Genomic DNA, 12,565 nt, shown 5'->3' with positions numbered 1-12,565 from the left:
CTCACTCCCATAGGGTTCAGTGTTAATCACTGAGGCTCACAGAGCCAGACTAAGGCTCACTCCCATATGGTTCAGTGTTAATCACTGAGGCTCACAGAGCCAGACTAAGGCTCACTCCCATAGGGTTCAGTGTTAATCACTGAGGCTCACTGAGGCTCACTCCCATAGGGTTCAGTGTTAATCGCTGAGGCTCACAGAGCCAGACTAAGGCTCCCATAGGGTTCAGTGTTAATCACTGAGGCTCACAGAGCCAGACTAAGGCTCACTCCCACAGGGTTCAGTGTTAATCACTGAGGCTCACAGAGCCAGACTAAGGCTCACTCCCACAGGGTTCAGTGTTAATCGCTGAGGCTCACAGAGCCAGACTAAGGCTCACTCCCATAGGGTTCAGTGTTAATCACTGAGGCTCACAGAGCCAGACTAAGGCTCACTCCCATAGGGTTCAGTGTTAATCACTGAGGCTCACAGAGCCAGACTAAGGCTCACTGCCATAGGGTTCAGTGTTAATCACTGAGGCTCACAGAGCCAGACTAAGGCTCACTCCCATAGGGTTCGGTGTTAATCACTGAGGCTCACAGAGCCAGACTAAGGCTCACTCCCACAGGGTTCAGTGTTAATCGCTGAGGCTCACAGAGCCAGACTAAGGCTCACTCCCATAGAGTTCAGTGTTAATCGCTGAGGCTCACAGAGCCAGACTAAGGCTCACTCCCATAGGGTTCAGTGTTAATCGCTGAGGCTCACAGAGCCAGACTAAGGCTCACTCCCATAGGGTTCAGTGTTAATCACTGAGGCTTACAGAGCCAGACTAAGGCTCACTCCCATAGGGTTCAGTGTTAATCACTGAGGCTCACAGAGCCAGACTAAGGCTCACTCCCACAGGGTTCAGTGTTAATCACTGAGGCTCACAGACCCAGACTAAGGCTCACTCCCATAGGGTTCAGTGTTAATCGCTGAGGCTCACAGAGCCAGACTAAGGCTCACTCCCATAGGGTTCAGTGTTAATCACTGAGGCTCACTGAGGCTCACTCCCATAGGGTTCAGTGTTAATCGCTGAGGCTCACAGAGTCAGACTAAGGCTCACTCCCATAGGGTTCAGTGTTAATCACTGAGGCTCACTGAGGCTCACTCCCATAGGGTTCAGTGTTAATCGCTGAGGCTCACAGAGCCAGACTAAGGCTCCCATAGGGTTCAGTGTTAATCACTGAGGCTCACAGAGCCAGACTAAGGCTCACTCCCACAGGGTTCAGTGTTAATCACTGAGGCTCACAGAGCCAGACTAAGGCTCACTCCCACAGGGTTCAGTGTTAATCGCTGAGGCTCACAGAGCCAGACTAAGGCTCACTCCCATAGGGTTCAGTGTTAATCACTGAGGCTCACAGAGCCAGACTAAGGCTCACTCCCATAGGGTTCAGTGTTAATCACTGAGGCTCACAGAGCCAGACTAAGGCTCACTCCCATAGGGTTCAGTGTTAATCACTGAGGCTCACAGAGCCAGACTAAGGCTCACTCCCATAGGGTTCAGTGTTAATCACTGAGGCTCACAGAGCCAGACTAAGGCTCACTCCCACAGGGTTCAGTGTTAATCGCTGAGGCTCACAGAGCCAGACTAAGGCTCACTCCCATAGAGTTCAGTGTTAATCGCTGAGGCTCACAGAGCCAGACTAAGGCTCACTCCCATAGGGTTCAGTGTTAATCGCTGAGGCTCACAGAGCCAGACTAAGGCTCACTCCCATAGGGTTCAGTGTTAATCACTGAGGCTTACAGAGCCAGACTAAGGCTCACTCCCATAGGGTTCAGTGTTAATCACTGAGGCTCACAGAGCCAGACTAAGGCTCACTCCCACAGGGTTCAGTGTTAATCACTGAGGCTCACAGACCCAGACTAAGGCTCACTCCCATAGGGTTCAGTGTTAATCGCTGAGGCTCACAGAGCCAGACTAAGGCTCACTCCCATAGGGTTCAGTGTTAATCACTGAGGCTCACTGAGGCTCACTCCCATAGGGTTCAGTGTTAATCGCTGAGGCTCACAGAGTCAGACTAAGGCTCACTCCCATAGGGTTCAGTGTTAATCACTGAGGCTCACAGAGCCAGACTAAGACTCCCATAGGGTTCAGTGTTAATCGCGGAGGCTCACAGAGCCAGACTTAGGCTCCCATAGGGTTCAGTGTTAATCACTGAGGCTCACAGAGCCAGACTAAGGCTCACTCCCATAGGGTTCAGTGTTAATCACTGAGACTCACAGAGCCAGACTAAGGCTCACTCCCATAGGGTTCAGTGTTAATCACTGAGGCTCACAGAGCCAGACTAAGGCTCACTCCCACAGGGTTCAGTGTTAATCGCTGAGGCTCACAGAGCCAGACTAAGGCTCACTCCCATAGGGTTCAGTGTTAATCACTGAGGCTCACAGAGCCAGACTAAGGCTCACTCCCATATGGTTCAGTGTTAATCACTGAGGCTCACAGAGCCAGACTAAGGCTCACTCCCATAGGGTTCAGTGTTAATCGCTGAGGCTCACAGAGCCAGACTAAGGCTCACTCCCACAGGGTTCAGTGTTAATCGCTGAGGCTCACAGAGCCAGACTAAGGCTCACTCCCATAGGGTTCAGTGTTAATCACTGAGGCTCACAGAGCCAGACTAAGGCTCCCACAGGGTTCAGTGTTAATCACTGAGGCTCACAGAGCCAGACTAAGGCTCACTCCCATAGGGTTCAGTGTTCATCGGTGAGGCTCACAGAGCCAGACTAAGGCTCACTCCCATAGGGTTCAGTGTTAATCACTGAGGCTCACAGAGCCAGACTAAGGCTCACTCCCATAGGGTTCAGTGTTAATCACTGAGGCTCACAGAGCCAGACTAAGGCTCACTCCCATAGGGTTCAGTGTTAATCCCTGAGGCTCACAGAGCCAGACTAAGGCTCACTCCCATAGGGTTCAGTGTTAATCACTGAGGCTCACAGAGCCAAACTAAGGCTCCCACAGGGTTCAGTGCTAATCACTGAGGCTCACAGAGCCAGACTGTGGCTCCCACAGGGTTCAGTGTTAATCTCTGAGGCTCACAGAGCCAGACTAAGGCTCACTCCCATAGGGATCAGTGTTAATCACTGAGGCTCACAGAGCCAGACTAAGGCTCACTCCCATAGGGTTCAGTGTTAATCGCTGAGGCTCACAGAGCCATACTAAGGCTCCCATAGGGTTGTGTTAATCACTGAGGCTCACAGAGCCAGACTAAGGCTCCCACAGGGTTCAGTGTTAATCACTGAGGCTCACAGAGCCAGACTAAGGCTCCCATAAGGTTCAGTGTTGAATCGCTGAGATTCACAGAGCCAGACTAAGTCTCCCATAGGGTTCAGTGTTAATCACTGAGGCTCACAGAGCCAGACTAAGGCTCACTCCCATAGGGTTCAGTGTTAATCGCTGAGGCTCACAGAGCCAGACTGAGGCTCCCACAGGGTTCAGTGTTAATCACTGAGGCTCACAGAGCCAGACTAAGGCTCCCACAGGGTTCAGTGTTAATCACTGAGGCTCACAGAGCCAGACTAAGGCTCACTCCCATAGGGTTCAGTGTTAATCACTGAGGCTCACAGAGCCAGACTAAGGCTCACTCCCATAGGGTTCAGTGTTAATCACTGAGGCTCACAGAGCCAGACTAAGGCTCCCATAGGGTTCAGTGTTAATCACTGAGGCTCACAGAGCCAGACTAAGGCTCCCACAGGGTTCAGTGTTAATCACTGAGACTCACAGAGCCAGACTAAGGCTCCCATAAGGTTCAGTGTTGAATCACTGAGACTCACAGAGCCAGACTAAGACTCCCATAGGGTTCAGTGTTAATCGCTGAGGCTCACAGAGCCAGACTTAGGCTCCCATAGGGTTCAGTGTTAATCACTGAGACTCACAGAGGCAGACTAAGGCTCCCACAGGGTTCAGTGTTGATCACTGAGGCTCACAGAGCCAGACTAAGGCTCCCACAGGGTTCAGTGTTAATCACTGAGGCTCACAGAGCCAGACTAAGGCTCCCATAAGGTTCAGTGTTGAATCGCTGAGATTCACAGAGCCAGACTAAGGCTCCCACAGGGTTCAGTGTTAATCACTGAGGCTCACAGAGCCAGACTAAGGCTCACTCCCACAGGGTTCATTGTTAATCACTGAGGCTCACAGAGCCAGACTAAGGCTCCCATAGGGTTCAGTGTTAATCACTGAGGCTCACAGAGCCAGACTAAGGCTCACTCCCATAGGGTTCAGTGTTAATCACTGAGGCTCATAGAGTCAGACTAAGGCTCCCATAGGGTTCAGTGTTAATCACTGAGAATCACAGAGCCAGACTAAGGCTCCCACAGGGTTCAGTGTTAATTGCTGAGGCTCACAGAGCCAGACTAAGACTCCCACAGGGTTCAGTGTTAATCACTGAGGCTCACAGAGCCAGACTAAGGCTCCCATGGGGTTCATTGTTAATCAATGAGGCTCACAGAGCCAGACTAAGGCTCCCACAGGGTTCAGTGTTAATCACTGAGGCTCACAGAGCCAGACTAAGGCTCCCATAGGGTTCAGTGTTAATCACTGAGGCTCACAGAGCCAGACTAAGGCTCCCACAGGGTTCAGTGGTAATGAATGAGGCTCACAGAGCCAGACTAAAGCTCCCCCATATTGCTTTAGACTGTTAGGGGCAATTGTGGTTAGCGAGCGCCTATGAACGCCGGATCTGAGGCACTCTCAAAGGGGGTGGGTGGCCAGCACCACGCCCGGCCGCCTTTGTATCCCCTAGTGCTACTCACACACACACGCACGCATTCATTCACTTGCTCACACATTCACTCATTCACCCAACCACCCACCCACACGTTCACTCACTCACTCACCCATTCACTCATTCACCCACTCACCAATTCATTTACTCACTCACCCATGTACTCACTCACCCACCCATTTACTCACTCACGCATTCCCTTACTCACTCACTCACCCATCCATTTACTCATTCACTCATTCACCAATTCACCCATTCATTTACTCACTCACCCATTCACTCATTCACCCATTCATTTACTCACTCACCCATTCACTCACTCACCCACCCACCCATTCACTGGATGAGTGAGTGGGTGAGTGAGTGAATGGGTGAGTGGGTGAGTGAATGGGTGAGTGAGTGAGTGAATGGGTGGATGTGTGAGTGGGTGGATGAGTGAGTGGGTGAGTGGGTGAGTGAATGGGTGGGTGAGTGAATGGGTGGGTGGGTGAGTGAGTGAATGGGTGGGTGAGTGAGTGAATGGGTGGGTGGATGAGTGAGTGGGTGAGTGAGTGAATGGGTGGGTGGGTGACTGAATGGGTGGGTGAGTGTGTGTGTCTGTGTGTGTGTGTCTGTGTGTGTGTGACACTGGGGGAGAGACAAAGGCGGCCGGGCGTGTGAGTAGTCCTGGCCACCCACCCCCTCTGTGTGTGTCCACAGTGGCGACCTTCAAAGACGCTGCTACTCGCTGCTTTTGACAGCACTTGCCCCTACAGCACTGCTAGAGGCTACCCGGGGGAGCTTTGTCTGTGTGCCTATAGGCGCTGCTGCTACTCACAGCACTTGCCCCTACAGCACTTCAAGAGGCTACCTGGGGGAGCTTTGTCTGGAAATTTGCATAAACCGAAGTCAGTCGAGCAAGCACGAGACCACGACTCCATTGTTATGGACCAGGAGAGGTTTTATTATTAACACAGCAGTAGGCTGGGTGAGTGGGTGAGTGGGTGAGTGAGTGAGTGGGTGAGTGGGTGAGTGTGTGAGTGGGTGTGTGAGTGGGTGGGTGAGTGAGTGAGTGGGTGAGTGAGAGGGTGAGTGAGTGAGTGGGTGAGTGAGTAAGTGAGTGGGTGAGTGTGTGAGTGGGTGTGTGAGTGGGTGGGTGAGTGAGTGAGTGGGTGAGTGTGTGAGTGGGTGTGTGAGTGGGTGGGTGAGTGAGTGGGTGAGTGTGTGAGTGAGTGAGTGGGTGAGTGACTGTGTGAGTGAGTGGGTGGGTGAGTGAGTGGGTGAGTGGGTGAGTGAGTGAGTGAGTGGGTGAGTGACTGTGTGAGTGAGTGGGTGGGTGAGTGGGTGGGTGAGTGAGTGGGTGAGTGGGTGAGTGAGTGAGTGGGTGGGTGAGTGAGTAAGTGGGTGAGTGAGTGGGTGGGTGAGTGGGTGAGTGGGTGAGTGAGTGGGTGAGTGAGTGAGTGGGTGAGTGAGTGAGTGGGTGAGTGGGTGAGTGAGTGAGTGAGTGGGTGAGTGAGTGAGTGGGTGAGTGGGTGAGTGAGTCGGTGGGTGGGTGGGTGAGTGCGTGGGTAGGTGAGTGGGTGGGTAGGTGAGTGAGTGGGTGAGTGAGTGGGTGGGTGAGTAAGTGAGTGGGTGAATGAGTGAGTGAGTGGGTGGGTGAGTGAGTGGGTGAGTGGGTGAGTGAGTGAGTGGGTGAGTGAGTGAGTGGGTGAGTGAGTGAGTGGGTGAGCGGGTGAGTGAGTGAGTGGGTGAGTGGGTGAGTGAGTGAGTGTGTGAGTGTGTGTGTGAGTAGGTGAGTGAGTGGGTGAGTGGGTGAGTGGGTGAGTGAGTGGGTGGGTGGGTGAGTGAGTGAGTGGGTGGGTGCGTGGGTGGGTAGGTGAGTGGGTGGGTAGGTGAGTGGGTGGGTGGGTAGGTGAGTGGGTGGGTGGGTGAGTGAGTGGGTGGGTGAGTGAGTGGGTGGGTGGGTGAGTGGGTGGGTGAGTGAGTGAGTGTGTGGGTGGCTGAGTGAGTGGTTGGGTGAGTGGGTGAGCGGGTGGGTGAGTGAGTGAGTGGGTGAGTGGGTGGGTGGGTGGATGAGTGAGTGAGTGGGTGGTTGGGTGGGTGAGCGAGTGAGTGGGTGGGTGAGTGGGTGAGTGGGTGAGTGAGTGAGTGAGTGGGTGGGTGAGTGGGTGGGTGAGTGGGTGAGTGGGTGGGTGAGTGAGTGAGTGGGTGGGTGAGTGGGTGGGTGGGTGAGTGAGTGGGTGGGTGAGTGAGTGGGTGGGTGAGTGGGTGAGTGGGTGGGTGGGTGAGTGAGTGAGTGAGTGGGTGGGTGGGTGAGTGAGTGGGTGGGTGAGTGAGTGAGTGGGTGGATATGTGTATGGGTGGGTGGGTGAGTGAGTGGATGAGTGAGTGGGTGGGTGAGTGAGTGAGTGAGTGGGTGGGTGGGTGAGTGAGTGAGTGGGTGAGTGGGTGGGTGGGTGAGTGAGTGAGTTAGTGAGTGGGTGGATGAGTGGGTGGGTGAGTGGGTAGGTGAGTGGGTGAGTGGGTGGGTGAGTGAGTGAGTGGGTGGGTGGGTGAGTGAGTGGGTGGGTGGGTGAGTGAGTGGGTGAGTGGGTGGGTGGGTGAGTGAGTGAGTGGGTGGGTGAGTGGGTGAGTGGGTGGGTGGGTGGGTGAGTGAGTGAGTGGGTGGGTGAGTGAGTGGGTGGGTGGGTGGGTGAGTGAGTGAGTGAGTGGGTGGATATGTGTGTGGGTGGGTGGGTGAGTGAGTGGATGAGTGAGTGGGTGGGTGAGTGAGTGAGTGGGTGGGTGGGTGAGTGAGTGAGTGGGTGGGTGGGTGAGTGGGTGGGTGGGTGGGTGAGTGAGTGAGTTAGTGAGTGGGTGGATGAGTGGGTGGGTGAGTGGGTAGGTGAGTGGGTGAGTGGGTGGGTGAGTGAGTGAGTGGGTGGGTGGGTGGGTGAGTGAGTGGGTGGGTGGGTGAGTGAGTGGGTGAGTGGGTGGGTGAGTGAGTGAGTGATGGGTGGGTGAGTGAGTGGGTGGGTGGGTGGGTGAATGAGTGAGTGAGTGGGTGGGTGAGTGAGTGAGTGGGTGGGTGAGTGAGTGGGTGGGTGGGTGGGTGAGTGGGTGGGTGAGTGAGTGGGTGGGTGGGTGGGTGAGTGAGTGAGTGGGTGAGTGGGTGGGTGAGTGAGTGAGTGAGTGGGTGGATGATTGAGTGGGTGAGTGAGTGGGTGGGTGGGTGAGTGAGTGGGTGGGTGGGTGAGTGAGTAAGTGAGTGGGTGGGTGGGTGAGTGGGTGGGTGGGTGGATGGGTGAGTGTGTGGGTGGATGGGTGAGTGTGTGGGTGAGTGAGTGGGTGAGTGTGTGGGTGGGTGAGTGGGTACGTGAGTGAGTGTGTGGGTGGGTAAGTGAGTGAGTGAGTGGGTGAGTGAGTGAGTGGGTGAGTGGGTGGGTGGGTGAGGTGGGTGTGTGAGTGAGTGTTTGTGTGGGTGTGTGGGTAGGTGGGAGGGTGAGTGGGTGGGTGGGTGAGGTGGATGAGTGGCTGTGTGAGTGAGTGTTTGTGTGGATGGGTGTGCGGGTGAGTGGGTGGGTGGGTGGGTTGGGTGGGTGGTTGTGTGGGTGTGTGGGTGGGTTAGTGGGTGGTTGTGTGGGTGGGTGTGTGGGTCGGTGTGTGGGTGAGTGGGTGGGTGTGTGGGTGGATTAGTGGGTGGGTGGGTGTGTGAGTGTATGTGTGTGTGTCTGTGTGTGTGAGTGTGTCTGTGTGTGTGTCTGTGTGTGTGAGTGTGTCTGTGTGTGTGTGTGCTGTGTGTCTGTGTGTGTGTGAGTGTGTCTGTGTCTGTGTGTGTGTGCTGTGTGTGTGTGTGCTGTGTGTGTGTGTCTGTGTGTGCTGTGTGTGTGTGCTGTGTGTGTGTCTGTCTGTGTGAGTGTGTCTGTGTGTGTGTGCTGTGTGTGTGCTGTGTGTGTCTGTGTGTGTGTGTCTGTGTGTGTGTGTCTGTGTGTGTGTCTGTGTGTGTGTGTCTGTGTGTGTGTCTGTGTGTGTGTGTGCTGTGTGTCTGTGTGTGCGTGTGCTGTGTGTCTGTGTGTGTGTGTCTGTGTGTGTGTGTGCTGTGTCTGTGTGGCCTCTAGTGGCGGCTGTGGGTCACGTGACGTTGTTGGTGACTTCGAGGGAGCAGCTGACGTCTACAGATGGTGGTGGTGGTGACGATGGTGATCGTGATGATGGTGATGGTGATAGTGATCATGGTGATGGTGGTGGTGATGATGGTGGTGATGGTGATGGTGGTGGTGATGGTGATAGTGATCATGGTGATGGTGGTGGTGATGATCGTGATGATGGTGATGGTGGTGATGGTGGTGGTGATGGTGGTGGTGATGATGGTGATGGTGGTGGTGATGATGGTGGTGATGGTGATGGTGGTGGTGATGGTGGTGGTGGTGTTGCTGGTGATGGTGGTGATGGTGATAGTGATCATGGTGATGGTGATGGTGACGATGGTGGTGATGGTGGTGGTGGTGATGGTGATAGTGATCATGGTGATGGTGATGGTGGTGGTGACGATGGTGGTGATGGTGGTGGTGGTGATGGTGGTGATGGTGATCGTGGTGATGGTGGTGGTGATCGTGATAATCGTGATGATGGTGATGGTGGTGATGGTGGTGGTGACGATGGTGATGTTGGTGGTGTTGGTGGTGATGATGGTGATGGTGGTGGTGATGATGGTGATGTTGGTGACGATGGTGGTGATGGTGGTGGTGACGATGGTGGTGATGGTGGTGATGGTGATGGTGGTGATGGTGATCATGGTGATGGTGGTGATCGTGATGATCGTGATGATGGTGATGATGGTGATGATGGTGGTGATGATGGTGATGGTTATGTTGATGATGGTAGTGGTGGTGATGGTGGTGGTTATGATGGTGGTGGTGACGATGATGGTGATTGCGGTGTTGGTGATGGTGGTGGTGGTGATCATGGTGATGGTGGTGGTGATCGTGATGATCGTGATGGTGGTGATGGTGGTGATGTTGGTGACGATGGTGGTGATGGTGGTGGTGACGATGGTGGTGATGGTGGTGGTGATGGTGGTGGTGATGGTGGTTGTGATGATGGTGGTGATGGCGGTGTTGGTGATGGTGGTGATGGCGATGTTGGTGATGGTGGTGATGGTGATCATGGTGATGGTGGTGGTGGTGATCGTGATTATGGTGATGATGGTGATGATGGTGGTGATAATGGTGGTGGTGGTTATGTTGATGATGGTAGTGGTGGTGATGGTGTTGGTTATGATGGTGGTGGTGACGATGGTGGTGATTGCGGTGTTGGTGATGGTGGTGGTGATCATGGTGATGGTGGTGGTGATCGTGATGATCGTGATGATAGTGATGGTGATGGTGGTGATGATGGTGGTGATGGTGGTGCTGGTTATGATGGTGGTGACGATGGTGATGATTGCGGTGTTGGTGATGGTGGTGATGGTGATCATGGTGATGGTGGTGATCGTGATGATCGTGATGATGGTGATGATGGTGGTGATGATGGTGATGGTGGTGGTGGTTATGATGGTGGTGGAGATGATGGTGATGGTGGTGGTGGTTATGATGGTGGTGGTGGCGGTGATGATGGTGGCGGTGATGATTGTGGTGATTGCGGTGTTGGTGATGGTGGTGATCATGGTGATGGTGGTGGTGGTGATCGTGATGATCGTGATGATGGTGATGATGGTGGTGATGATGGTGATGGTGGTTATGATGGTGGTGGTGGCGGTGATGATGGTGGCGATGGTGATGATGGCGGTGATGGTGATGATAATGGTGGTAATGGTGATGGTGGTGATGGTGGTGACGGTGATGATGGTGGTGATGGTAATAATGATGATGGTGGTGATGGTGATAATGATGCTGTTAGTGATGGTGGTGGTGATGATTGTGGTGATGATTGTGGTGGTGATGTGGTGGTGGTGATGGTCGTGATGATGGTAGTGGTGGTGATGGTGATGATGGTGGTGATGGTGGTGTAGGTAATGATGATGGTGGTGATGGTGGTGGTGATAATGCTGGTGGTGGTGTTGTTGTGGTGATGGTGAGGATGATGATGCTGCTGCTGCTGATGCTTTTCTTCATTTTGACAACATTTTCACAAATTCTGCAACACACAGACACACACACACAGACACAACAACAACAACCGCCATTCGCCACTAAGTGGCGGTGACGTCACCACGACGCTTGTGCCAGGCCATGTGCACCTTGAGGCCACGTGAAGTGTCGAACGCCCGCGGGCAGGAAGTCACGGGGCAGACCCAGCAGGTGCCACGGGTCTACTGACTGAGATGACTGAGATGATGTACGACCTGTGCCCCCTACTGTGCCAACCTGCTGTGCTTTAGCCACCCGGCGCTCTGCTCGTTGTTGTGAGCGTCGCTCCTCCGCCCTCCGTTGTTGTTGGAGGGCGACTTCCTCCAACTGCCCAGTAGCGTCCTTCACGAGCCTCCTCCACAGAGGCCGATCTTGACACCGCTGGTACCGGTCATCGGCAAGTCCACTCAGCTCCACGTCCTCCTGTACCACATCACTCCATCTCTTCTCTAGCCCGTGCCGCGCCCGTTTAGCCCCCTCGATCCGGCCGAACAAAAGCTGTTTCGGCATGCGGTGGCTGGGCATGCGGGCTACATGACCCAGCCATCGCAGCCTTGCCTGCCGGAGGAGCTCACCGATGGGACCCTGCCCAGATCTTTCAAGGATTTGTGAGCTCCTCACACAATCCAGCCTGGTGAAACCCAGGATGGATCGTAGGCATGCCAGCCTAAATGTTACTAACCGGCGAAGATGTTCCATTAGGGGGGTCCACGTTTCGCAAGCGTAGAGACGGGAGGGAATGACCGTGGCCGAGAAGACCTGAAGCTTAGTGCGGAGCGACAGACCAGGTAGCTTCCACACAGCGTTACGCAACCGATGAAAAGATATTGCCGCTCGACTGATTCGGAGTGAGACCTCTGCTGTTAAACTGGAGCCGGTCATAAGCACACTGCCCGGGTATGGGAAACTCTCCACTCTCTCCACAACTGCCCCATCACCGATTGGGAGTTGTGGGGGTGGAGTGTCCGATGGTACAAAATACCCAGGCAGGTGCTTAGTTTTGGTGGGGCTGATGGTAAGGCCCCACCACACAGACACACACAGACACACACACACAGACAAACAGTGCTGTAGGGGCAAGTGCTGTCAGTAGCAGCAGCAGCGCCTATAGACACAAAGACAAAGCTCCCCCAGGTAGCCTCTAGCAGTGCTGTAGGGGCAAGTGCTGTCAGTAGCAGCAGCAGCAGCGCCCATAGACACAAAGATCCCCCAGGTAGCCTCTAGCAGTGCTGTAGGGGCAAGTGCTGTGAGTAGCAGCAGCAGCGCCTATAGACACAAAGACAAAGATCCCCCGGGTAGCCTCTAGCAGTGCTGTAGGGGCAAGTGCTGTCAGTAGCAGCAGCACCCATAGACACAAAGACAAAGCTCCCCCAGGTAGCCTCTAGCAGTGTCTATGAAGGCTGCCACTGTGTCCACACACAGAGGGGGTGGGTGACCAGCACCACTCACACGCCCGGCCGCCTTTGTCTCTCCATGCACCATCGCGCCTCTCTCCCCCTCCCCCCAAAGGGTCCCACTCTCTCTCACCCCCCGTGACCCCCCTTGACCCCCCCTTGACCCCCCCGTGACCCCCCGTGACCCCCCTTGACCCCCCCTTGAGCCCCCCTTGAGCCCCCCTTGAGCCCCCCTTGAGCCCCCCTTGATCCCCCCTTGATCCCCCGTGATCCCCCTTGACCCCCCGTGGTCCCCCCGTGGTCCCCCCGTGGTCCCCCCGTGGTCCCCCCGTGGTCCCCCCCTTACCCC

At 54.7% G+C, this 12,565-nt stretch overlaps 1 protein-coding gene across 3 annotated transcripts in view; it reads right to left on the bottom strand.

Moving 5' to 3' along the window:
* Positions 1 to 8,282: 8,282 nt before the first annotated feature.
* The window catches only part of LOC142907855 (uncharacterized), a 4,896-nt gene continuing 613 nt past the window's right edge, over positions 8,283 to 12,565 (bottom strand). For all 3 annotated transcript variants that reach the window (XM_076057710.1, XM_076057711.1, XM_076057709.1), the window contains exon 2: positions 8,283 to 10,829. In XM_076057710.1, coding sequence (XP_075913825.1) covers positions 8,809 to 10,359 — 1,551 coding nt within the window. In that variant the 5' untranslated portion in view covers positions 10,360 to 10,829 and the 3' untranslated portion in view covers positions 8,283 to 8,808. The remainder of the gene's footprint in view (positions 10,830 to 12,565) is intronic.

This window comes from Petromyzon marinus, chromosome 84, assembly GCF_048934315.1.
Source record: "Petromyzon marinus isolate PM22_M1 ecotype Great Lakes invasive population chromosome 84, UKy_Petmar_22M1.pri1.0, whole genome shotgun sequence".
Taxonomy (NCBI): domain Eukaryota; kingdom Metazoa; phylum Chordata; class Hyperoartia; order Petromyzontiformes; family Petromyzontidae; genus Petromyzon; species Petromyzon marinus.
This window is presented reverse-complemented; position numbering and strand designations above follow the sequence as displayed.